This window comes from Rhinoraja longicauda, chromosome 18, assembly GCF_053455715.1.
Source record: "Rhinoraja longicauda isolate Sanriku21f chromosome 18, sRhiLon1.1, whole genome shotgun sequence".
In the NCBI taxonomy this organism is placed as follows: Eukaryota; Metazoa; Chordata; class Chondrichthyes; order Rajiformes; family Arhynchobatidae; genus Rhinoraja; species Rhinoraja longicauda.
The window spans coordinates 5,180,299-5,204,847 of NC_135970.1; the positions used below are offsets into that span (position 1 = coordinate 5,180,299).

Here is a 24,549-nt window from a genome sequence, read left to right on the forward strand (position 1 = left end):
AAACGAGCACTGGCAGTGCCAAAGTGGACACAAGACACTAACAGTGCAGAAAGTGGACACAGGACATGTCAGTGGAGAGAGGCACCGGAGAGGCCTGTTTAAAAGACCAACAACCTTTTTCATAAAAAGGTGGAAGGCCTTTCCTTGATCATTGGTGAAATCTAGTTTGAACTGAACCACCCTTCCACAATTAGAGAGCAGACCTGAACTACAGTCCTCCAGTTCTTTGGAGACCCTCGGACTATCTTTGATCGGACTTTACTGACTTTATCTTACACCAAACGTTATTCACGTTATTCCCATTATCATCTATCTGTACACTGTAGATGGCTCAATTGCAATCATGTCTTTCCGTTGACTGGTTAGTACACAACAAAAGCTTTTCACTGTACCACGTGATAATAAACTAAACTAGTTCATGGGAGAAAATTGTATGGGTGCTTTCAGTTGTGGACTCCTCCCATTACAGGTCACCTTTCCATTCCAACCCCAGTTCCATTTCACCCACGAACATCAGTGTGTGTCGGAAGGAACTGCAGATGCTGGTTTAAACCAAAGATGGACACAAGAAGCTGGAGTAGCCCACTGAGTTACTCCAGCTGTTTGTGCCTACATCCCATCGTTGCAGTTGTGACGCCAGATGTGGGCCTGCACCAGATGCGTCATTACTGCTCACCCTGCAGCCTCTTTGCAGGGAACCTTCGTGCGCAAGAGGACGGCCCTGCAATGTCACAGCGTGACCATGAAACAGGCCTCCTGCAGTGGCAGTCGACTTTCAGCTTTAAATATGTTAAAGATGCTCAAGATGGGTGTGGTGAGAGAGATTTTCTTAGCCCTTAGACTTCATCCAAAACAAAAATAATATGATCAGGGAGGTTGAAGAGAACAGGGAGCAAGGAAATTAGAGTTGCCGGGTACACTCAGTGGGTCAGGAAGCATCTGTGGAGAGAAATGGACAGTTGGCCACTTGGGTTGGGGCCCTTCATGTACACAGGAAGAGAAGAGAGGAGATGGCCAGTGTAAAGAGGTGGGGAGAGGGGTGGGGGCAAGATTAAACAAGTGATAGGTGGATGTGGCAGGGGAATCTGATTAGCAGATGAGAATCATGTGGGGGAGGGGAAATAACAACTTCTGCCACCAAAGCCAATTACAGGCTCAGAGTTGAGACGATAACAATGTTTTCTTTACCATCTTGATACGGTAGCTTCTTGACTTCGTTGTCAACTTCCACTGTGCCTTTCTGGCAAATTACGATCTTTCTCTGTGTAAAAGAATAAATCAATCAACCTCAAGCGAAATGTTAACCAATCTTGAAGTGACATGTTGCCCAGATTAAACATGGAACAACCCCCCAAAAAAACAACACAAAGAGCTGGAGTAGCTCAGCAGATCAGGCAGCATCTCCGGAGAATGTGGACAGGGATGAAAGCAGGGTGAGAGGAGGGACGGGATAAAGCCTGGCAGGCAATCGGTTGGCAGTGTGAGGGGAGGGATTGAACGGCAGGTGGTGGACAAAGGCCAGAGATGAAAAGTGAGATAAAAGGATTGAAAAGTTATGAATTGTGAGGGGAGAGGATGGATTGTAGTGGAAGGTGAGGTGGAAGGGAGAACCTGGTGTAAGCCAGGTGGTGCACAAGGTATGGGGGGGGGGGGGGGGGTAGGAGGGTTCTGTAGTTACCTAAAATTAGAGAATCCAATGTCCATACCCTTGGGTTGTGAGCTGAGCATATTGGATGTGAAGTGCTGTTCCTCCACTTTGCATGTCCTCACTCTGGCAAGGGAGGAGGCCCGAGACTTTAGATAGTTCCTCTGTCCCTCCCGTCCACTCCTCCTTCCCAGATCTCCCTCTATCTTCCTGTCTCCACCTATATCCTTCCTTTGTCCCGCCCCCCTGACATCAGTCTGAAGAAGGGTCTCGACCCGAAACGTCACCCATTCCTTCTCTCCCGAGATGCTGCCTGACCTGCTGAGTTACTCCAGCATTTTGTGAATAAATACCCGAGACAGAAAGGTCAGTATGGAAATGGGGAGAGTTCAAATGGTCAGTAACCAGGAGATCCAGTCCACGCTTGTTCTTGCCGATGTACAGGAAGCCACGTTGGGAACAACGGATGCAGTGGATGAGGTTGGAGGAGGAGCACGCAAAGGCTGTCTCACCTGGAAGGATCGCTGGGGTGCCCGGATGGAGGCATAGGGACAGGTGTTACACCTCCTGCGGTTGCAGGGGAAAGGAAATGGGGAGGAGGTGGCTTGGGTGGGCAGAGATGGCGACTCACGAGTTGCAGAGGGAGCGGTCTCTGCAGAAGGTGGAAAGGGGCGGGGATGGGAGGATGTGACTGGTGCTGTGATCACTTTGGAGGTGACTGCAATGAGATCAGTATATTGACCATTGTATGGATTTATATTCAAGGCGAAAGGGATTTCGGGAGACAATATTGTAAACAACATCAAGAATCAGTCTTGGATTACTTATCTCAGTATTTGTAAATATATTAGACTTGAGCAGAGTGTTTTGTTTCAGTATTGTAAAAGAATAGAACCATGGAAGAGTGACTATGAAGACAAATGCATTTTACTAAGGGATGCAGTAGACTGGACAGATAAATGACATATTGTGGAGATATGTGAGGGTTTTTCTAAGGTGCAAGAAGCGAGGAGAGTCATAAAGTGATACAGCATGGAAACAGGCCCTTCGGCCCAACTTGCCCACACCGGCCAACATGTTCCAGCTACACTAGTCCCACCTGCCTGTGTTTGGTCCAAATCCCTCCAAACCTTTCCTATCCATGTACCTTGTCTAACTGTTTCTTAAACTTTGGGATAGTCCCTGCCTCATCCACCTCCTATGGCAGCCTGTTCCATACAGCCACCACTCTGAGGGGTAACAAAAGTCACTCCTCAGATTCCTATTAAATCTTTCCCCCTTCACTTTAAACCTATGTCCTCTGGTCCTCAATTCACCTACCCTGGGAAAGAGACTCTGTGCGTCTACCCGATCTATTCCTCTCATGATCTTGTACAGCTCTATAAGATCGCCCCGCATCCTCCTGCACTTCAAGGAATAGAGACCCAGCCTACTCAACCTCTGCCTCAAGCTCAGACCCTCAAGTCCTGGCGACATCCTCGTAAATCTTCTCTGTACCCTTTCCAATCAAACTAAACGGTAATTGCCAAATCCTTGTAGGAGGGAGAAAAAGTGCTCATGAAAGAATTGGAAAATCCCAACTAGTTTACCAATCTGTTTCACTTGACAACTGTTGAAAATGCATTCACTGAAAAATCAAATGTAAAACTCGGCAAATTTGCTGTTTATAGTGACAGCTCAGAGAGTTCATCTCAAATACCTGTAGTAATTTAGTTATGCCTGCCCACCAACATCTAAAATCAGTACCCAGTTCCTGCTTTTTCTCCATATCCCTTGATTCCTTTAGCCCTAAGAGCTAAAACTAACTCTCTCTTGAAAACATCCAGTCAATTGGCCTCCACTGCCTTCTGTGGCAGTGAATTCCACAGATTCACAGCTCTCTGGGTGAAGAGGTTTTTCCTCATCTCAGTCCTAAATGGCCTACCCCTTATTCTTAAACTGTAACCCCTGGTTCTGGAATCCCCCAACATCGGGAACATTTTTCCTGCATCTAGCCTATCCAATCCTTTAAGAATTTTATGTTTCTACTGTTTAAGATCCCCTCTCATCCTTCTAAATTCCAGTGAATATAAGCCCAGTCGATCCATTCTTTCATCATATGTCAGTCCCGCCATTCCGGGAATTAATCTTGTGAACCTACGCTGCACTCCCTCAATAGCAATAATGTCCTTCCTCAAATTAGGAGCCCAAAACTGCACATAATACTCCAGGTGTGGTCTCACCAGGGCCCTGTACAACTGCAGTAGGATCTCCCTGATCCTAAACTGAAATCCTCTCGCAATGAAGACCAACCTGCCATTAGCTTTCTTCACTGCCTGCTGTACCTGCATGCTTACTTTCAGTGACTGATGTGCAAGCACACCCAGGTCTCGTTGCACCTCCCCTTTTCCTAATCTGACACCATTCAGCTAACAATCTGCCTTCCTGTTCTATTCCTTCTCTCCCGAGATGCTGCCTGACCTGCTGAGTTACTCCAGCATTTTGTGAATAAATCACATTTATCCATATTATATTGCAGCTGCCATCATCTGCCCACCCACCCAACCTATCCAAGTCACTCTGCAGCCTCATAGCATCCTCATCGCAGCTCACACTGCCACCCAGCTTTGTGTCATCCGCAAACTTGGAGATGTTACGTTTAATTCCCTCAATCGTTAATAATATATTGTAAATAACTGGGGTCCCAGCACCGAGCCTTGCGGCATCCCACTAGTCACTGCCTCCCATTCTGAAAAGGACCTGTTAATTCCTACTCTTTGCTTCCTGTCTGCCAACCAGTTCTCTATCCATGTCAATACCCTACCCCCAATACCATGTGTGCTAATTTTGCACACTAATTTCTTGTGTGGGACCTTGTCAAAGGCTTTTTGAATGTCCAGATACACCACATCCACCGGCTCTCCCTTATCCATTCTACTTGTTACATCCACAAAAAATTCCAGAAGATTAGTCAAGCATGATTTCCCCTTCATAAATCCATGCTGACTTTGACTGATCCTCACAACAAATTTTGTTCGAAGTGAAATAGCGCTGAAAAACCCACCCGATTCGTGGCGTAGATTATCTTCGTCAGCTGGGTTTCTGAATATCTAACTCCCGATTTCTCAAAAACTGCTTCGATTGTGCCGTCACCAGGCATTTTACGACTCTGCAAAACAGAAAGGCAATAACTAGTGATTTCAGTGGAGGTTTAGGATGTGCAGTGGAGTAGATGCCAGAGCTCTGGAGCATTGGACGGAGAACAATACAGATGTGAAAATACACAAATACCTTGTTCAACCAACTCTGAATTGCACATTTATTTTCTAATCTCCCGACAGCTTAAAACGATTTGGTTTAAAAGAGTAAAATCTTACTTTGACAAGGAGGTAAGTGCAGACTCCATGGAATCTGTATTGTCTGAAATCAAATGTGGTGACAAATGAGCCCCCTTCGATGGAACAGCGGCCTGGACAGGGCAGATTGATGCAGTTCCATTTCCCCATGCTGCATTTGCTGTACAGACAATGGTAACATTCGTTTAATATTCACATGAGCAGTTTCATTATGTGACAATAATGATTAACTGTACAGCATACTCCTGTCTGCTTGACTTGCAGGAAGGAAGGTCAATACAGGATTAGCATAGTGCACGAAGGAACTGCAGATCCTGGTTTAAACAGAAGATAGACACAAAAATCTGGAGCAACTCAACGGGTCAGGCAGCATCTCTGGAGAAAAGGAATAGATGACGTTTCAGGTCGAGACCCTTCATCAGACTGATCTTCACCTAGTCCTTTTCTCCACAGATGCTGTCTGACCCGCTGAGCTACTCCAGCTTCTTGTGTCTGTTATAGGATTAGCATTCCCATGTATTTCTTGAGGTACCAGATACTGAGATGAAAACCACTGGCAGTGCAGGTATCGCCAGTGGTCATCCCCCCCACCATAGATGGTCATGGAGAATATTTGGAGGATGGCTTTTTTAGGAGTGTGGGCGGAAACCGGAGATCTCGGAGAAAACCCATGTGGTCACGGGGAGAACGTGCAAACACCGTACAGACAGCACCCATAGATTTAGATTTAGAGATACAGTGCAGAAACAGGCCCTTCGGTCCATCGGGTCTGCGCCGCCCAGCGATCCCCGCACACTAACACTATCCTACACACACTAGGGACAATTTTTACATTTGCCCATCCAATTAACCTACAAACCTGTACGTCTTTGGAGTGTGGGTGGAAACCGAAGATCTCGGAGAAAACCCACGCAGGTCAAGGGGAGAACGTACAAACTCCATACAGACGGCGCCCGTAGTCAGGATCGAACCTGAGTCTCCGGCGCTGCATGGCAGCAACTCTATCGCTGCGCCACCATGCCGCCCACAGTTGTGTTTGGTTTTGGTAGATACAACATGGAAAAAGCTCCTTCGGCCCACCATCAACATTGACTGATCACCCATTCACACTAGTTCTATCTTTATCCCACTTTCTCATTCACACTCTACACCCTCCACACATTGCGGGAGGCCAATTGACCCACAAACCCCCACGTCTTTGGGATGCGAGAGTAAACTGGAGCACCCTTGGAAGACTCACGTGATCGCAGGGAGAACATGCAAACTCCACACAGACAGCACCCAGGGTCAGGATGGAATGCCTCATTAAATTATCAGCATGGACCTCTGGTACTGTGAGGCAGCAGTTCTACCTGCTGCACCACGGTGTTCTCCAGAGGAAGAGCAATCAATAAAAACACAGCAACTACTCAAAAATAAAACTATGCAAGCTGAATAAAGACAATAAAAGGGGTTTTACTCTTCCAATTATCCACAGCAAATGTCATGGACAATTCTTGGTTAATGTGCATCACATTCCTTCCCAGTTGAAGCAATAATTTGGCAATGACAGCTGCATAACTAGAAGGATTTTACAGTATAGAAAACAGAGAAAATAGGTGCAGGAGTAGGCTATTCGGCCCTTCGAGCCAGCACCGGCATTCAATATGATCATGGCTGATTATCCAGAATCAGTACCCTGTTCCTGCTTTCTTCACATATCTCTTGATTCCGTTAGCCCGAAGAGCAAAATCTAACTCTCTCTTGAATACATCCAGTGAATTGGCCTCCACTGCTCTCTGTGGCAGAGAATCCCACAGATTCACAACTCTTATCTCAATCGTATCTTAATAATATGATGTAGCTGGAGCAGGTGGAGAATGTGTTTATTAAGACCAAGCTTTTGACAATAGCAGATAAAGAGAAGGTAGACCGATGCAAACCTCTGTTCCATTTATGTTATCAAAAGGTCCTCCTCCCCAACCCAAGAACATGATGAAGAGAGAGTGCTAATTATTTTGCAAGTGTTTTTTACCAGGTTTTGCACGGTGAATTGACCGAACCTCCGGAAGCGAAGACTTGCCCATTCAGGGTACAAGGACAGTGACTCAGAGGAACACATCTGTTGTTGGCAGTAATATCATCAAGAACAGTCCCTGTGAGAAACAGAGCAAAGGGCCAGTTAGTCCTCGGTCACATTTCACAATTCCCCAGTGCGTGTTGTGGCAGTGAGTTATTGTGATGTGCTTGGGCTCTTTTCACAGAGCTAACCCAAGCGGTCACTTTGAACATAATTACACAGGTAACAATGAGACGACCAGCCTCGTTATTTATTTTCTGGAGGCACGGTGGCGCAGCAGTAGAGTTGTGCCTCACTGCACTTGCAGCGCCGGAGACCCAGGTTTGATCCCGACTACGGGTGCTGCCTGTACGGACTTTGTACGTTCTCCTCGTGACAGCCTGGATTATCTCAGAGATCTTCGGTATCCACCACACTCCAAAGATGTACAGGTTTGTAGGTTAATTGGATTGCTATTAGTATAAATTGTCCCTAGTGTGTATGGGATAGTGTTAATGTGCAGGGATCGCGGGTCAGCACGGACTCTGTGGGCCGAAGGGCCTGTTTCTGCGCTGTATCTCTAAACTAAACTAAACTCCAAAGACGTACAGGTTTGCAGGTTAATTGGCCTGGTATAAATGTCAATTGTCCCTAGTGTGTGTAGGATAGTGTTAATGTGCGGGGATTGTGGGTCAGTACGGGCTTGGTGGGCCGAAGGGCTCTGTATTTTTAAACTAAACTAATTATGAAGCTAACCTTGGATCTTCTTCCAATCAAGCTGTTTGAGCACACAAACTGCTTAGATTCTAAAGCTGATCCCATATAATCATCAGGTCAGGCAGCATCTGAAGTTCAGTCTGAAGAAGGGTCTTGACCCGAAACGTCACCCATTCCTTCTCTCCCGAGATGCTGCCTGACCTGCTGAGTTACTCCAGCATTTTGTGAATAAATCGATTTGTACCAGCATCTGCAGTTATCTTCTTATACCCCATATAATCATCGGTCAACAGCCCCATTTCCAGCACCTATAATGAAGAAAAGTTCAGAAGAAGGAACTAAAGATACTTAGGCCTGACCTGCTGCCCTACATAACCAATGCAGCAATATCCTGGGTTGGAAATGTATGAAATATAACTCCAGGCATGGAAAAAAATGTTTGCCCTGTTTTCTATTGTAGCTCAGTGCACGAGACAATAAACTATTGATCTTACTTTTACTTCTACTGAAACTTTCTTACTTGTCGGAAACTCATTGATCAAAAAGGATACGAGTATCTAAATCTTCAATAACTGAGGCTTCAGGTAATGTTACTGCACTGCTCACACTGATTTAAGCACATATTTATTCCCATTTGCGTGAAACATATCACATGAATCTCAACCCATTGAACATAGATCAGGGAACCAAATACCCTGGAGCACAGGAACAAGCCCTAAGGCCCATAATATCTGTGCCAAAGAAGATGCCAAGTTAAATTAATCTCCTATGCCAGCACAGAATCCATTTCCAGCCTATCCATGTGCCACTCAAAAAGCCTCTTAATAGACAATAGACAATAGGTGCAGGAGGAGGCCATTCGGCCCTTCGAGCCAGCACCGCCATTCAATGTGATCATGGCTGATCATTCTCAATCAGTACCCCGTTCCTGCCTTCTCCCCATACCCCCTGACTCCGCTATCCTTAAGAGCTCTATCCAGCTCTCTCTTGAATGTATTCAGAGAATTGGCCTCCACTGCCCTCTGAGGCAGAGAATTCCACAGATTCACAACTCTCTGACTGAAAAAGTTTTAGAATTTTGTAAGTTTCTATTAGATCCCCCCTCAATCTTCTAAATTCCAGCGAGTACAAGCCGAGTCTATCCAGTCTTTCTTCATATGAAAGTTCTGTCATCCCAGGAATCAATCTGGTGAACCTTTTCTGTACTCCCTCTAAGGCAAGAATGTCTTTCCTCAGATTAGGAGGAAAGAGAGAGAGAGAGAGAGAGAGAGACTTTTCCCCAGGACTTCACATCCTTCCTGCAACTGTGCAAGCAGAACTGCACACAATACTCCAAATGCAGCCAGCCATCAATTTATGAATTTGCAGCGTGACTTCCTGATTCTTTTACTTGATGCCCAGGCTGATGAATGCAACCATACCAGACTCCTTCACCACTTCACTCACCCGAGCCACCACTTACAGGAAGCAATGGACTTGGACACCAAGATCTCTCTGTATATCAATGCAATGAATGGTCTTGCCATTAATTGCACACTTTTCCCTTACAATTCGTCCTGCCAAAGTAAAATGCCAAAGTAAAACTTTCTCAGATTAAACTCCATCCACAATTCCCTTACCCACATCTATAACGGGTCCATCTCACTTCGACAGCCTTCCTCACTGTCCACAACTCCACCAATTTGGTGTCATGCACAAATTTACCAGCCAACCCATCAACAGTTACGTCCAAGTCATTGACAGCTATCACGGAGAACAGAGGTCGCACAGCAGATCAGTGCCGGACTCCACTGGCCTGAGACTCCAGCCAGAATAACATTCTTCCACCGTTCCCTCACTGTGTGCTGTGAATAAGCCAGCTCTGACTCCGAACTACCACTGAGGTCAGTGTGCCTACCTGCGGGGCAGAAGCAGCCGTATGTGCCATAACTGTCGCACGTGGTCTGTGGATTGGAGCAAGTCGATAAGCAGGGAGATCCACATTCCTGGTATAATTGATCGCCTGGACAAAGTATGGGAGCTGAAATAAAAGAGGAGCCAGTTATCACTGGGAAAAGCATTCTATTTGTTACCTCACCACATTTGTCACTCCAACACACTTTAAACTCTCCTGGTACCCATTCCATTAATCTAATGCCCAACTATCTCTTCCATGAATTTCACACTCCCCCTCCACTTATATCCCTGGTGAATTCAGGGATACTGATGGTGTCTCTGTTGACTACACCAGTGGGAATTGTGTCCAGATGCAGCTCCTTAAAGACTGCGTTAGGGTGCATCTGCCTTGTTTACTCTCACCCACCTCTGGCTCTCAGCCCCCCCCTCCAACCCACCTGTTTCCCCTGCCCCTCATTGCTCTCCCTTCCTCATGGTCCTGATGCAGAGTGTCGGCCTGAAATGCTGATACTTCCTCTCCCACTACAGCTGCTCGACCCGCTGAGTGTGCGTGTCAATATTGCTTTTTTCTATGTGCAACTAGAAATAGATAGAATCATAGTCACAGTGATACAGCATGGAAACAGGCCCTTCTTAGAGTCACAGATTGACACAGTGTGGAAACAGGCCCTTTATAGAATCACAGTGATACAGTGTGGAAACAGGCCCTTCATTGAGTGACACAGTGTGGAAACAGGCCCTTCATAGAGTCATAGAGTGATTCAGTGTGGAAACAGGCCCTTCATAGAGTCATATAATGATTCAGTGTGGAAACAGGCCCTTTGGTCCAACTTGCCCACACCGACCAACGTCCCAGCTACACTAGTCCCACCTTCCAGCATTTGGTCCATATCCCTCCAAACATGTCCTACCCATGTACCTGTCTAACTGCTTGTTAAACATTGGGATAGTCCCTGCCTCAACTAGCTCCTCTGGCAGCTTGTTCCAGACACCCACCACCCTTTGTGTGGATGAGAGGCTATCTGCAAATTGCATCACAAAGTCCTGACAACAATAGACATCACACTTACGGCAGAATGAGATGTTTCTCCAGTTGCACACTGGCTCCAGCAGCCTGGCACATTGCCGGGAGTATTCTGACAAAGTCTGACAGCTGCACCTTGAGTTGCCTTTGGGCCCGCACTTGTACATATCGCGCTGACACTCTGTAATGTAATTCTTCTTGGGTAATTTGCAAAGAGGTGCCACTTTATTGAGCATGCCGGAGCAGTCAGACACCTGAAAATAAATAGGATCGTATTTTCATGATAATGTTCAATGTGGAAGAGGAAATGATCGAAACAAAATGAAGGTATCACAAAATGCTGGAGTAACTCAACGGGTCAGGCAGTATCTCAGGAGGGAAGGAATGGGTGACGTTTTGGGTCGACACCCTTCTTCAAACAAAATGAATTGCATTTGGATTGGTTTCTCTGGAACGTCAGAGGATGAGGGGTAGGGGGACCTCACAGAAGTTCATAAGACTTTAAGAAGCTTCTTCTTCTGTCGTATGTCTTTTAGACCTGCAGCTCCGTTGAGGCGAGCCAGGCCAACGTGTCATCGTCCATGTCAATCAGACCTCGTTCACCATTCGGTGGGCGGTATTTGGGGCAACTGTTGACTGTGTGCTCCACTGTCTGTGTTGGGTCCCCACAATCACAGAAGGCACTGTCCACGAGACCCCACCTCTTCATCGCTACTCCATAGCGTCCTTTTAAGAAGCATGGTCAGGGTACACAGCCAGAACCTATTTCCTTGGGTGGGAATGTCAAATACTGGAGGCCTTAGCTTTAAGGTCAGATGGGCCTTTGTTTAAAGGAGATGTGCAGGACAAGTTTTTTTAACACAGAGAGTGGTGGGTGGGATACGTTGCTGGGGGTGTGATAGTGGAGGCGTATATGATAGCGGCATTTAAGAAGGCTTTTAGATATACATGTGGATATGTAGGGATATGGAGAGATTGTGGAAATTTGTTGAGCCTGGCATCATGGTCAGCACAGACACCGTGGGCGGGAGAGCCAGTTTCTGTGCTGCACTGTTCTTTTTGTTTAGTTTAGTTTAGTTTAGAGATACAGCGTTGAAACAGACCCTTTCGGCCAACCGGGTCCGCGCCGACCAGTGATCCCTGCACATTAACACTATCCTATACCCACTAGGGACAATTTTTACATTTAACAAGCCAATTAACCTACAAATCTGAGCGACTAGGCTTGTATAAAAGACTGGAGCGACTAGGCTTGTATACACTGGAATTTAGAAGGATGAAAGGGGATCTTATCGAAACATATAAGATTATTAAGGGGTTGGACATATTAGAGGCAGGAAACATGTTCCCAATGTTGGGGGAGTCCAGAACCAGGGGCCACAGTTTAAGAATAAGGGGTAGGCCATTTAGAACGGAGATGAGGAAAAACTTTTTCAGTCAGAGAGTTGTAAATCTGTGGAATTCTCTGCCTCAGAAGGCAGTGGAGGCCAATTCTCTGAATGCATTCAAGAGAGAGCCAAATAGAGCTCTTAAAGATAGCGGAGTCAGGGGGTATGGGGTGAAGGCAGGAACGGGGTACTGATTGTGAATGATCAGCCATGATCACATTGAATGGCGGTGCTGGCTCGAAGGGCCGAATGGCCTACTCCTGCACCTATTGTCTATTGTCTTTGCAGTGTGGGCGGAAACCGAAGATCTCTTGGACGGGTGCAATTTAACCATGTTGCCGCTTTGGGATGGTGCTTACCACACAATGAAGTGTCATAAAATGTACATGGGACATGCATCAATTCTTTTATCAAAACTTTCACAGATAGCCATGCTTTTCCATAAATGTACAAAACATTTTAGAAATCTCCATGAACCACACTGCATAGCGTGAACAATATGAAATCACAGTTAAACCACAGGAGTTGACTTTCAGAATATTCATATTTTATGACTATGTACTGCCAGAAATAAAAGATTTATTAGTATTTTTGCTGTGTCATTGTCATTGGAATATCAATAGTCAATAGTCGTTTATTTGTTACATACACATAAATGTGTAGTAAAATGAAACATTACCCGCAGTTGAACAATAAGACCAATAAGATTAATCAATAAAAATGCAATAACACATACAATCACAACTAACACCAAACAAAAAGAAACATCCATCACAGTGAGTCTCCTCCAGTCCCTCCTCACTGTGATGGAAGGCCAAAATGTCTTTTTCTCAACCATCTGGACAATTTGAACTGCCGGGCAAAAGGTTGATATTACCACTTCATTTGAAAAGTAGTTCCATTCTACTTAACATCTCATTAACCTCTTATTGGTTGATTAGTAGGGCTGGATGTTACAATCCTTAGGGTTTTGCACTACAATTGACTGGTGTTGTTCTCGGGTATGACCACCAGGTGCTACCATTCAGACACATCTTCACTTGTGTACCTCAACGTCACTGGGTGTTTCGGCCTTTTATCACAAGACACCCTCAGTCGAGGCAAGCCCACCGCACGGTGATCAGACCTGGGCGTGTGTCTTATGGTTAGCCTCTAGATGGTCATGTGGCAGCCCAGACAGCATCTCTTCTTTTAATTCTTATTCTATCTAAGAATGGCAAACCACATAATATTTTTGCTATCCATCAAACGTATTCATTACCTGCTTAATGTACACCTGCAGTTTACATGATGTGCAGCCCAAATAAAATACATAACCTATTAAATACGCCCAGTCCATATAATGTTCAAATAGTCCAGATGATATGCTCAATGTACGCAACACATTGTTCATGAAGCTTAGTTTAGTTAAATCTACTTCAGGGACAAAGGACCTTGGTGTGCAAGTCTATTGCTCTCTCAAAGAACAATAAAAGTGGATTGGGTTGTAAAGAAGACCTATGATTGACCTTCATTGGTTAGGATACGGGTATGAAAGTCAGGATGTTAGTTTAGTTTAGTTTTGAGATACAGCGCAGAAACAGGCCCTTCGTCCCAGCGAGTCCACACCGACCAGAATCCCCGCACATTAACCCTGCCCTACACACACTAGGGACAATTTTACATTTATAACCAAGCCAATTAACCTACAAACCTATACATCTTTGGAGTGTGGGGGGAAACTGAAGATCTCGGAGAAAACTCACGCAGGTCACGGGGAAGAAGGGTCTCGACCCGAAACATCAAGCATTCCTTCTATCCAGAGATGCTGCCTGTCCCGCTGAGTTACTCCAGCATTTTGTGTCGCTCTTCTGTGTAAATCAGCATCTGCAATTCACTTCCTACACAAGCTTTAGTCAGGATCAAACTCGGGTCTCTGGCGCTGCCACTTAAACATCCTTGCCTAGTCCAGGTTGTATGTTCAAATATCTCATGTAATATACTCACATATTCAGTAAGACCATCTTTTAAACTTGGTTGGTTCATGAGTTGACACATTTCTGAAGGATCATCTAATTGATATTTACTGGCAAACTCGTAGATTGGAATTTTCTTCCCTAAAAACAATGATAGGTTCATTACATGTAATGATATATGATGATGACAATTGAAAACCTGACAAGAATTCTACAGATGTTGACCAGTAATTCATATATAGTGAAAGAAATAAAATTGCAACTGAGTTCACATGTTGCAGTCTGGTTAGGAACAACAGCTGAACAGAACATAGTACATCGCTCAGCCAAAACATTATGACCACTGACAGGCGAAATGAATAACATTGATTATCTTGTTACAATGGCACCTGTCAAGGGGTGGGATATATTAGGCAGCAAGTGAACAGTCAGTTCTTGAAGTTGATGTGTTGGATGCAGGAGAAATGGACAGGAGTAAAGACCTCAGCGACTTTGACAAGGGCCAAATTGTTATGGCCGGACGATTGGGTCAGAGCATCTCTGAAACGGCAAGGCTTGTGGGGTGCTCCCAGTCAGCAGTGGTGAGTACCTGCCGACAGTGGTCGGAGGAGGGACAAACCACAAACAGGGTGTTGGGCGCCCAAGGCTCATCGATGCGCGAGGGCAACGAAGGCTATCCCGTCTGGTCCGAACCGACAGAAGGTCTACTGTGGCACAAGACACAGAAAATTTTAATGGTGGTCACGGGAAGAATGTGTCGCAATACACAGTGCATCGCACCCTGCTGCGTATGGGGCTGCACACGGAGGACCAACAGCATATTAGGCAGGTGGTCATAATGTTTTGGCTCATCAGGTCATAATGTTTTGGCTGAACGGTGTGTATTTGTGCAAGCTTTTCTAACACTACTTGCCTACCTTTATGGACAATTGTGAATGTACTTCACTATTGCAACAATAAGAAGTTCTATATCACAGATAGTGGTACAAATCATAAAAGTTAAAGTAAGTTAACTGCAATGCAGTAAACATTTGATGTCTGACTCTCACAAAAATGAACAGTTCAGACAGTAATTCTAGGTCATTACTTTTACAAACTTTTTTTAACCATTGTGAAATATCAGATTATCTTCATTTCAAGGACAAATTAAGACAAGCACCTACTTCCCTGGGTGAACTCATTTAGCCGAGGGTGGCCATTGAAATCTCCACAAAGTCCACATGTTTTTTCTCTGTAGTCATTTCCAAGTTCAACCTTCAAGCAAAAGTAGAAACAATTACTTTACAATTTCCAGTTAAATATACATCCGACAGATGGCTTGGAGACGACATTGTGACCATCTTCCAGATAAATCCAATTAAAACAAATATTTCAGATTGAGAAAGGCGATAGAATTCCAGATTCCAGACAGAATTCCAGATTCTGGGACAGTTTCTTCCCATCTATGATCAGACAACTGAACCATCCTGACAAGAGAACAGTCATGAACTCCTATTTCCCTCATTGGAGACATTGGACTATCTTTGATTGGACTTTACTGGCTTTATCTTGCACTAAATGTTATTCCCCTTATCATGTAGAGATTAGTATGCAAACTTAAAGCACACGGTATTGTGGGTTCAGTATTGATGTGGATAGAGAACTGGCTGGCAGACAGGAAGCAAAGAGTAGGAATAAACGGGTCCTTTTCAGAATGGCAGGCAGTGACTAGTGGGGTACCGCAAGGCTCAGTGCTGGGACCCCAGCTATTTACAATATATATTAATGATTTGGACGAGGGAATTGATTGCAACATCTCCAAGTTTGCAGATGACACGAAGCTGGGAGGCAGTGTTAGCTGTGAGGAGGATGCTAGGAGGCTGCAAGGTGACTTGGATAGGTTAGGTGAGTGGGCAAATGCATGACAGATGCAGTATAATGTGGATAAATGTGAGGTTATCCACTTTGGTGGCAAGAACAGGAAAGCAGACTATTATCTGAATGGTGGCCGATTAGGAGAAGGGGAGATGCAACGAGACCTGGGTGTCGTGGTGCACCAGTCATTGAAAGTAGGCATGCAGGTGCAGCAGGCAGTGAAGAAAGCGAATGGTATGTTGGCATTCATAGCGAGGGGATTTGAGTATAGGAGCAGGGAGGTTCTGCTGCAGTTGTACAGGGCATTGGTGAGACCACACCTGGAGTATTGCGTACAGTTTTGGTCTCCTAATCTGAGGAAAGACATTCTTGCCTTAGAGGGAGTACAGAGAAGGTTCACCAGATTGATTCCTGGGATGACAGAACTTTCATATGAAGAAAGACTGGATAGACTCGGCTTGTACTCGCTGGAATTTAGAAGATTGAGGGGGGATCTTATAGAAACTTACAAAATTCTAAAACTTTTTCAGTCAGAGTTGTGAATCTGTGGAATTCTCTGCCTCAGAAGGCAGTGGAGGCCAATTCTCTGAATGCATTCAAGAGAGAGCTAGATAGAGCTCTGAAGGATAGCGGAGTCAGGGGGTATGGGGAGAAGGCAGGAACGGGGTACTGATTGAGAATGATCAGCCATGATCACATTGAATGGCGGTGCTGGCTCGAAGGGCCGAATGGCCTACTCCTGCACCTATTGTCTATTGTCTAAATAGATAGGAAATGTTTAGTGAGATTTGGATCAAATGTGGGCAAATGAGTCTAGCGTACATGGTCGACATGGCCAAGATGGGCCGAAGGGCCTGTTTCCATCCAGTATATCTCCATGACTTAGCTTCACTCCCAATGTTTTCATGCAGGCAGACCATAGAACCATTTACTCTTCTTCTGCTGCTCATAATCAGTTCACCCCCAAGGTAATCTCAACAAAAGTACATTGGTAGAGACACCAGTATTTGGTTAGTCAAATGATAAAAGGATTAAAACAGACACAAAAATCTTTCCGTTTCGCTCTGTGGCTTGAGAACCTTCAACAGCACCTGGGTTGGGTCAATACACATTAACCCAGAATCATTTTAAGTTAGTCCGTTTTGAACATTTCTGACCTACACAAACCCACACAAGCTCACTCTGGCACCACAAGAGAGCTTTTAAACAGCTTGCCCACATTCCATTGTTGGCTTTAATGATGATATATTTTTGGCACGTCTACCAAGATACAATGAAAAACTTTGCATGCTATCCAGTCAAATCAAATTACAAGAATACAATAAAGCCATTGCATAAAAAGTAAGCGTAAAGAGAAAAATCCCAGCGTGCAGAATATTTTGTTGCAGCACTACTGTCTCAGAGAAAGTGCAGCTATAAATATATGCAGTGCAATGGATTAGGGTGGGAGATAAGCAGTGTTGCAGTGCTAAATGTTTTAGGCGCCGGAGCTGTCACTGGTGCCAGAGCGGCTGCTGGAAAATTCCCCGCTGTTTATTTAGGCTTTTGTTTTTACAGAGGCGCTGGACAGGCGCTCCAGTGAGCTCTGGCAGCACTACACCCCTGGAGATTAGGACTACACCTTTAGGTATGACAGGACCACTCAATAGTCCAATAACAGTGGGAAAGAAGCTGTTTCTGAATATCCTTGCTGACAGCACAGTGGCGTAGCGGTAGAGCTACTGCCTTACATTGCCAGAGACCTGGGTTCAATCATGACTGCATACTGACTGTATGGAGTTCAGTACATTCTCCCCGTGACCTGAGTGGGTTTTCTCCGAGATCTTCCGTTTCCTCCCACACTCCAAAGATGTACAGGTTTGTAGGTTATCAGCTTGGTATAAATGTAAAATTGTCCCTCGTGTGTGTAGGGTAGCGTTAATATGTGGGGATCGCTGGTCGGCGCGGACTCGGTGGGCACAAGGGCCTGTTTCCGCGCTGTATCTCTAAACTAAACTAAAAAAACTAAAGACTGTGCAGGGGGCAGGGATTTCGATTTTTGGACCATTGGGACATCTTCTGGGGCAGAGGTGACCTGTGCAAGAGTGATGGGCTGCACCTGAACCATCGGGGCAATAATATCCTGCCAGGCAGGTGCTGCACAGGTGTGTTTAAATTAGACTAGCAGGAGGGGCAGAATCCAATGTAGCACTGAAGGCAGGTTGTGGCTGGAAGTCAGTATGGATGGTGATGAAAGAAAGTTGTGTGGAGAGAATAGGCAGGAGCACAGTTGAGAGCAAGGAAGGACTGATGATTGAATTGCACTTATTTTAATGCGAGAGGCCTAACAGGTAAGGCAGATGAACTCTCAGTGTGGATAGGAACGTACGACTTGGACATTGAAGTCATTACAGAAACCTAGTTAAGAGAGGGGGCAGGACTGGCAGATTAATGTCCCAGGGTACAGGTGCTACAGAAGAGATAGAGGCGGGGGTAAAAGATCAAGGAGAATGTTGCGGCAGTAGACTGAACTGAGATTACTGAATGTTTGTCCAGTGAGGCCATGTGGGTGGAGCTGAGAAATAAAAAGGGGATGATCGCATTGTTGGCAGTGTACCACAGGCCCATAAACAGTCAAAGGCAATTAGAAGAGTAAATATGCCAGGAGATTGCAGGCAGCTGCATGGCTGATATGGTTGCCATAGTAGGGGATTTTAGCTTTCCCTGTGTGGACTGGGACTGTCATAGTGCAAAACGTTTAGACGGTATGGAATTTGTTAAATTTGTTCTGCAAGTATGTAGAGAGCCCGACATTGGAGAGGGCAAAGCGTGATCTACTCTTAGGACATTGGGAAGGGCAAGTGGCTGAAATGCTTGTCGATGAGTCCTTTGGGACCAGTGACCACTGTTCTATTAGCTTTAAGATAGTTTTGGTTAAGGAGAGGGCAGGCCCGGGCCAACTTTAATAGCATTAGGCAGGAGCTCGCTCAAGTTGATTGGTGTAGGTTGTTTGGAGGCAAAGGAATGTCTGGAAAGTGCGATGCTTTTAAAAGTGTGATGGCCGTAGTTCAGGGCATGCGTGTTCCCGTTAGAGTGAAGGGCTCAGTAGGTGTGCGTCAGATAGCTTGGATGATGGGAGAAATTGAGGCTCCGGTCAGGAGGGAAAAAAAGGAGGCATGAAACCAATAGAGGCAGCTGGGATAAAGTGTACCCCTGGAGGAATTTCAGGGAACACAGAAGGAAATTAGGAGAGCAAAAAGGGGGCAGGAGAAAGTTCTGGCAGTTAATATTAAGGAAAATCCCAAGATTTTATGTACATTAAGGGAAAGAGGGTAACTAGAGAGAGAGAATAGCCCCCCCTCAGATGCCAAACCAGTTATGTATGTGTGGACAAACAAGAGGTGGGCAAGATCCTCAAGGCTATTTCTCTTCTGTTTTTACCATAGAGAAAGACATGAAGACTAGAGAACTTGGGACAGTCAATGGAAGTGTCTTGAGGAAAGTCAGTATTACGGTCAAGGAGATGCTGAACGGCCTCAGGAGTCTGAAGGCAAACAAATCTCTCGAGCCTGATCAGATATATCCGAGCACATTGTGGGAGGCTAGCGAGGAAATTGCAGGTGCCCTAGCTGAATTAGACGAATCATCATTAGATACGGGTGAGGTGCCTGAAGACTGGAGGATGGCTAATGTTATGCTTCAATTTAAGAAGGGCTGCAAGGAAATGCCTAGGAACTATGGACCAGTGAGCCTAACTGTATGGTAGGCAAGTTACTAGGGAGTATTCTGAGGGGTAAGATATATATGCATTTGGATAGACCGGGGGGGTGATTAGGAATAGTCACACATCTGATTGAGTTTCCTCATATATCTGATTGAGTTTTTTTAAAGATGTAAGCAGAAACGTTGATGAGGCCAGAGAGGTGGACGTTGTGGAATGCAGCAAGGCATTTTATCTGGTTTGCATGGTAGGCTGCCCTGGAAGGTTGGATCGCATCTGATCCAGGGACAGCTAACCAATTGGATAGAACATTAGTTTCATGGAAGTAAGCAGAGGGTGATGGTGGCAGGTTGTTTTTTGGATTGGAGGCCTTGTGTCTCATGTTACGCTTCAGGGATCTATAGGTGCTAGATCCATTGCCGTTTGTGGTTTATGTCAATGATTTGGATGCAAATGTATGGCAAGATTTGTAAATTTGCATCCACCACCTACTAAAGTGGGTGGTATTGTAGATGGTGAAAATGGTTGTCAAAGAATAAGACAGGACCTTGATAAGTCGGGCAAGTGGGCTGAGGAATGGTTAATGGAGTTTAATGCAGATATGTGCAAGCCGTTACAATTTGGGAAGTCAAACCAGGGCAGGACCTTCACAGTGAATGACAGGGCACTGGGGAATGTTGTAGCACAGAGGGATCTAGAAGTCCCGGTACATTGTTCCTTGAAAGTGGCGACACAGGCAGATAGGGTAGTCAAGAAGGCTTACGGCATATTGGCCTCCATCAATCAGGGTATTGGTTATAGAAGGTGGACACAAACTGCTGGAGTAACTCAGCAGGTCAGGCAGCATCTCATGAGAAAAAAGGATTGATGATGTTTTGCGCCAGTCATCAGTCTCAAGATGGTTCCCGACCCAAAACGCCACCTACCTTATTTTGCCAGAGATGCTGCCTGACCTGCTGAGTTACTCCAGCACTTTGTGTCTATCTTTGGTACAGTTCTTCGTTTCGACATATTGAGTACAGAAGTTGGGACCGTTATACAAGACATCGGAGAGGCCTTGTGTTCATTTTTGGTAACCCAGCTTTAGGTACGATATTATAAGCTGGAAAGAGTGCAGAGAAGATTTACAAAGATGTTGCCAGGACTTGAGGGTCTGGGTTAAAGGGAGAGGTTGGGCAGGCTAGAACTTTATTCCTTGGACTGCAAGGGAATGAGGGGTGATCTTATAGTGGTGTATAAGATCATGAGGGGAATAGACAGAGTAGGCGAGTCTTTCAAACAGAGCAGAGGAATCCAGAACCAAAGGACATGGGTTTAGGGAGAGAGGGGAAAGATTTAATAGGAATCTGAGGGACAACTCTTTCCACACAGAGAGTGGTTGGTATATGGAATGAGTTGCCAGAGAAGGTAGTTGAGGCAGATACAAAAACAGTATTTAAAAGACATTTGGACAGGTACATTGTTAGAAAAGATTTAGAGGGATAGGGGCCAAATAGTCGGCATGACTTGGTTTGTCCTCAATCAATCAGGATAGGTGACAACCCCTCCTCCATAATAATTCTCAACAGCAGCGCCCCGCAAGGATGCACTCAGAGTCCCCTACTATACTCCCTATACATGATTGTATGGCCACATTTGGCTCTAATTACATTTACAAGTTTGCAGATGACATCATCGTGATGGGTTGAATCACGAACAATGACAAGATGGAGTACAGGATGGAGATACACAACTCAGTGACACAGTGTCAGGACAATGGCCTCTCCCTCAATGGCAGCAAGATGAAGGTGCTAGTTATTGACTTCAAGGACCATTGCTTCAGGAAGCAAGTGCATGCCTCAATCAGCATCAGTGGTGTGGATATGGAGATGGTTGGGAGTTTCAAGTTCCTTGGCATTAATATTGCTAATGATATGTGATGGACCAACCACATTGGTGCAATAGCCGGAAGGCACAACGATACCCCTGCTTCCTGAAGAGGTTGAGGAAATTGGCATGTCTCGAGTGACCCTTACAAACTTCCACAAATGCACCATAGCACGCATACAGTCGGCCCGCATCATAACTTGGTTTGGGAACAGCTCTGCCCAAGACTGCTAGGAATTGCAGAGAGTTGTAGATGTTGCCTGGTCCATCACACAGACCACACAGACCAGGCATCCAACCAATGTGTGGTGTACACTTCACACTACCTTGGAAAAGCAGCCAAAAAGATCAATGATCTGTCTCACCCTGCTCATTACTTCTTCTCCCTGCTCCTGTTTGGCAGAAGGTACAGAAACATAGAAACATAGAAAATAGGTGCAGGAGGAGGCCATTCGGCCCTTCGAGCCAGGACCGCCATCCATTGTGATCATGGCAGATCGTCCACAATCAATAACCCGTGCCTGCCTTCTCCCCATATCCCTTGATTCCACTGGCCCCTAGAGCTCTATCTAACTCTCTCTTAAATCCATCCAGTGATTTGACTTCCACTGCCCTCTGTGGCAGAGAATTCCACAAATTCACAACTCTCTGGGTGAAAAAGTTCCATCTCAACTCAGTTTTAGAAGCTTGAAATTGCGCATCACTAGACTCGGGAACCCCTTCTTCCCCTGTTATCAGGCATCTGAACAGTCCTTCCATACCTTGGGATACTGTCCTATTCACCTCTACCCCATTGAGCATTGTAGCGCACTGCAGTGCATTGTAGCATTGTAGAATGTGGAAGTAATGCGTTACAATGTGCTAGGATGCTGAGAACTATATTCTGCACTCTGCATTCACTCCTTTGCTACATCTATTGTACTTGTTTGACGATGGTATTAGTATATCTGATCTGTTTGGATAGAATACAACACAAAACATTTCACTAAGTATTATTTATGTGACAATAATAAACCTAAACCTCAGTGGACTAACCCTCAAGTAAGTCTTCTTAGAATGCTGCCATAATATTTGACCTCCCTCTCTATCACATCTGAAATATCAAAACCCTGGAACGTTGAGCTGCCAGACCTGTCCCTCTTGCAACCAAGTCTCCAAAATGGCCACAACAACATATTTCCAAGAACTCATCCAGGCTCCAAGTTCATCTGCTTTAACACAGGAAGTATTGCATTGAAGTGAACACATCTCAGCTCATTATCTTCACCATATTCCTTAACCTCTCCCTGCCTATCGTTCCTTTGAGTCATGCCTCAGAATTGGTCTTCATGAGGGAGTCGTTTCCACCATGCATCAAGATTTTATTGTTGTTAAACAGTGGTGGGAGATCCTTGTGCTCAACTGCATGCAGATGATCAATTGTAACTTGCTCAATGTGCAGAGGAATATTAGGCGAGGTTCAAGGGAAAAGAGACTGGCAGAATCCAACAGAAGTCACAGATCATTTCCAAAAGTTCCCAATTTGCCTAGTCAGCAGGATAAATCATCTTTCTATTTAAAATACATAAATCCATGGTCTGAAGAATGAGCGGATGAGTGAGATACAATGGTGGGCTTCACCTGGTCCATCACGATCACAGCCTTCCCCTCCATCAACATGAGGTGCTGCCTCAAGAAGATGGTGTTTATCATGTGCCCATAATGCTGCTGCAGGCAAGATTTGTATTAAACCTGTATCTCACTGGGGACAATTTACAATTTTACCAAAATTTTACCAAAGCCAATTAACCTACAAACCTGTTTATTCACAAAATGCTGGAGTAACTCAGCAGGTCAGGCAGCATCTCGGGAGAGAAGGAATGGGTGACGTTTCGGGTCGAGACCCTTCTTCAGACGTCTTTGGAATGTGGGACGAAACTGGAGCACCCAGAGAAAACCCTGCAGTCAAGGGAAGGATGTACAAACTCCATACAAACAGCACCCGTAGTCAGGATTGAACCCAGACGCTGAGTCTCTGGCGCTATAAGGCAGCATCTCTACCGTTGTGCCACCATGCCGTTTTACGATACATGAAAAATGGCTCAATTGATGCTGTTGATTTTACAAGGTCAAAATTAGCCAATACTTTTAATTTAATGCTGAGAATTTTCTTTCATACAATCTATCTTCGTGCTCTCTAGCTTGAACAAGCCATATCCCTTAGCATTAAACATCAGAAACACTGAGCGCCAAAGTATTGAATTCAAAGGCAATATTCAACCTTTATGTTAGAAATGTTTAAGTTATGATGTACGATTGAGCTTATAAAGTATTACCCACCATCAGGTAGTCGATGTTATTCCAGGTAACAATGAGATCCAAACCTTTCTGCTTGGTAGCCAGTCTGGTGCCATCTCCAAACGACTTGATCTGTATTCCATTTAAACAGTACGGTAGCTTAATAAAGCTGATGGAAAGAAGAACTTTGTATTAACCATAATTTCCAACATGTGTGTTTATAATTTGCAACATTTATTTTGTAGATGAAGCCTATAAGTTCAAATCTTCCTTATCTGCACACCTACAATTATTAATTCGTATTTTGTTCAATTATGTGAATCTCAAAAAACGATCTAAAAGGGATTTGAAATTCTGATTAAATATGCAGCCCCGCTTCTGCTTATAGCCTACTGCAGGGCAGCGCAGAGCATGGCTATTATACATAAGTACAATAAATACGCTGTAAAATTATGCATAATTCATGTATTATTTATGTAGAATGTATGTTTTTGTTTGTTGTCTGAGTCTATATGTCTGTACTGCATCTGCAAATCTGATTTTTATTGTACCTGTGGCTCATCTTACTTCTGCACTTGAGAGCTAGCAATAAATTTCACTCGATTTAGAGTCATTGAGTCAAAGATATCATGGAGATAGATTATCTATGCCAACCAAGATGCCCATCTAAGCTAGACCCATTTGTCTGTGTTTGGTCCTTATCTGTCTAATCTTATCCATGTACCTGTTCAGGTGTCTTTTAAATGCTGTTTTGATACCTGCCTCAATAACCTCCTCTGGCAGTTCATTCCATATACCCACCACTCCCTAAGTGAAAAAGTTGCCCTACAGGTTGCTATTAAATTTGCCCCTCT

General features: G+C 44.8%; 1 protein-coding gene across 1 annotated transcript in view; it reads right to left on the reverse strand.

The window, feature by feature from the left end:
* The window catches only part of LOC144602452 (mucin-6-like), a 90,727-nt gene that overhangs the window by 60,501 nt on the left and 5,677 nt on the right, over positions 1-24,549 (reverse strand). The window contains exons 3-11 of the mRNA XM_078415599.1: positions 23,738-23,864; positions 15,162-15,252; positions 14,030-14,139; positions 10,702-10,909; positions 9,633-9,755; positions 6,995-7,115; positions 5,002-5,140; positions 4,689-4,793; positions 1,189-1,261 (exon numbers count right to left, since the gene is read on the reverse strand). Of these exons, the coding sequence (XP_078271725.1) occupies positions 1,189-1,261; positions 4,689-4,793; positions 5,002-5,140; positions 6,995-7,115; positions 9,633-9,755; positions 10,702-10,909; positions 14,030-14,139; positions 15,162-15,252; positions 23,738-23,864 (1,097 nt within the window). The remainder of the gene's footprint in view (positions 1-1,188; positions 1,262-4,688; positions 4,794-5,001; positions 5,141-6,994; positions 7,116-9,632; positions 9,756-10,701; positions 10,910-14,029; positions 14,140-15,161; positions 15,253-23,737; positions 23,865-24,549) is intronic.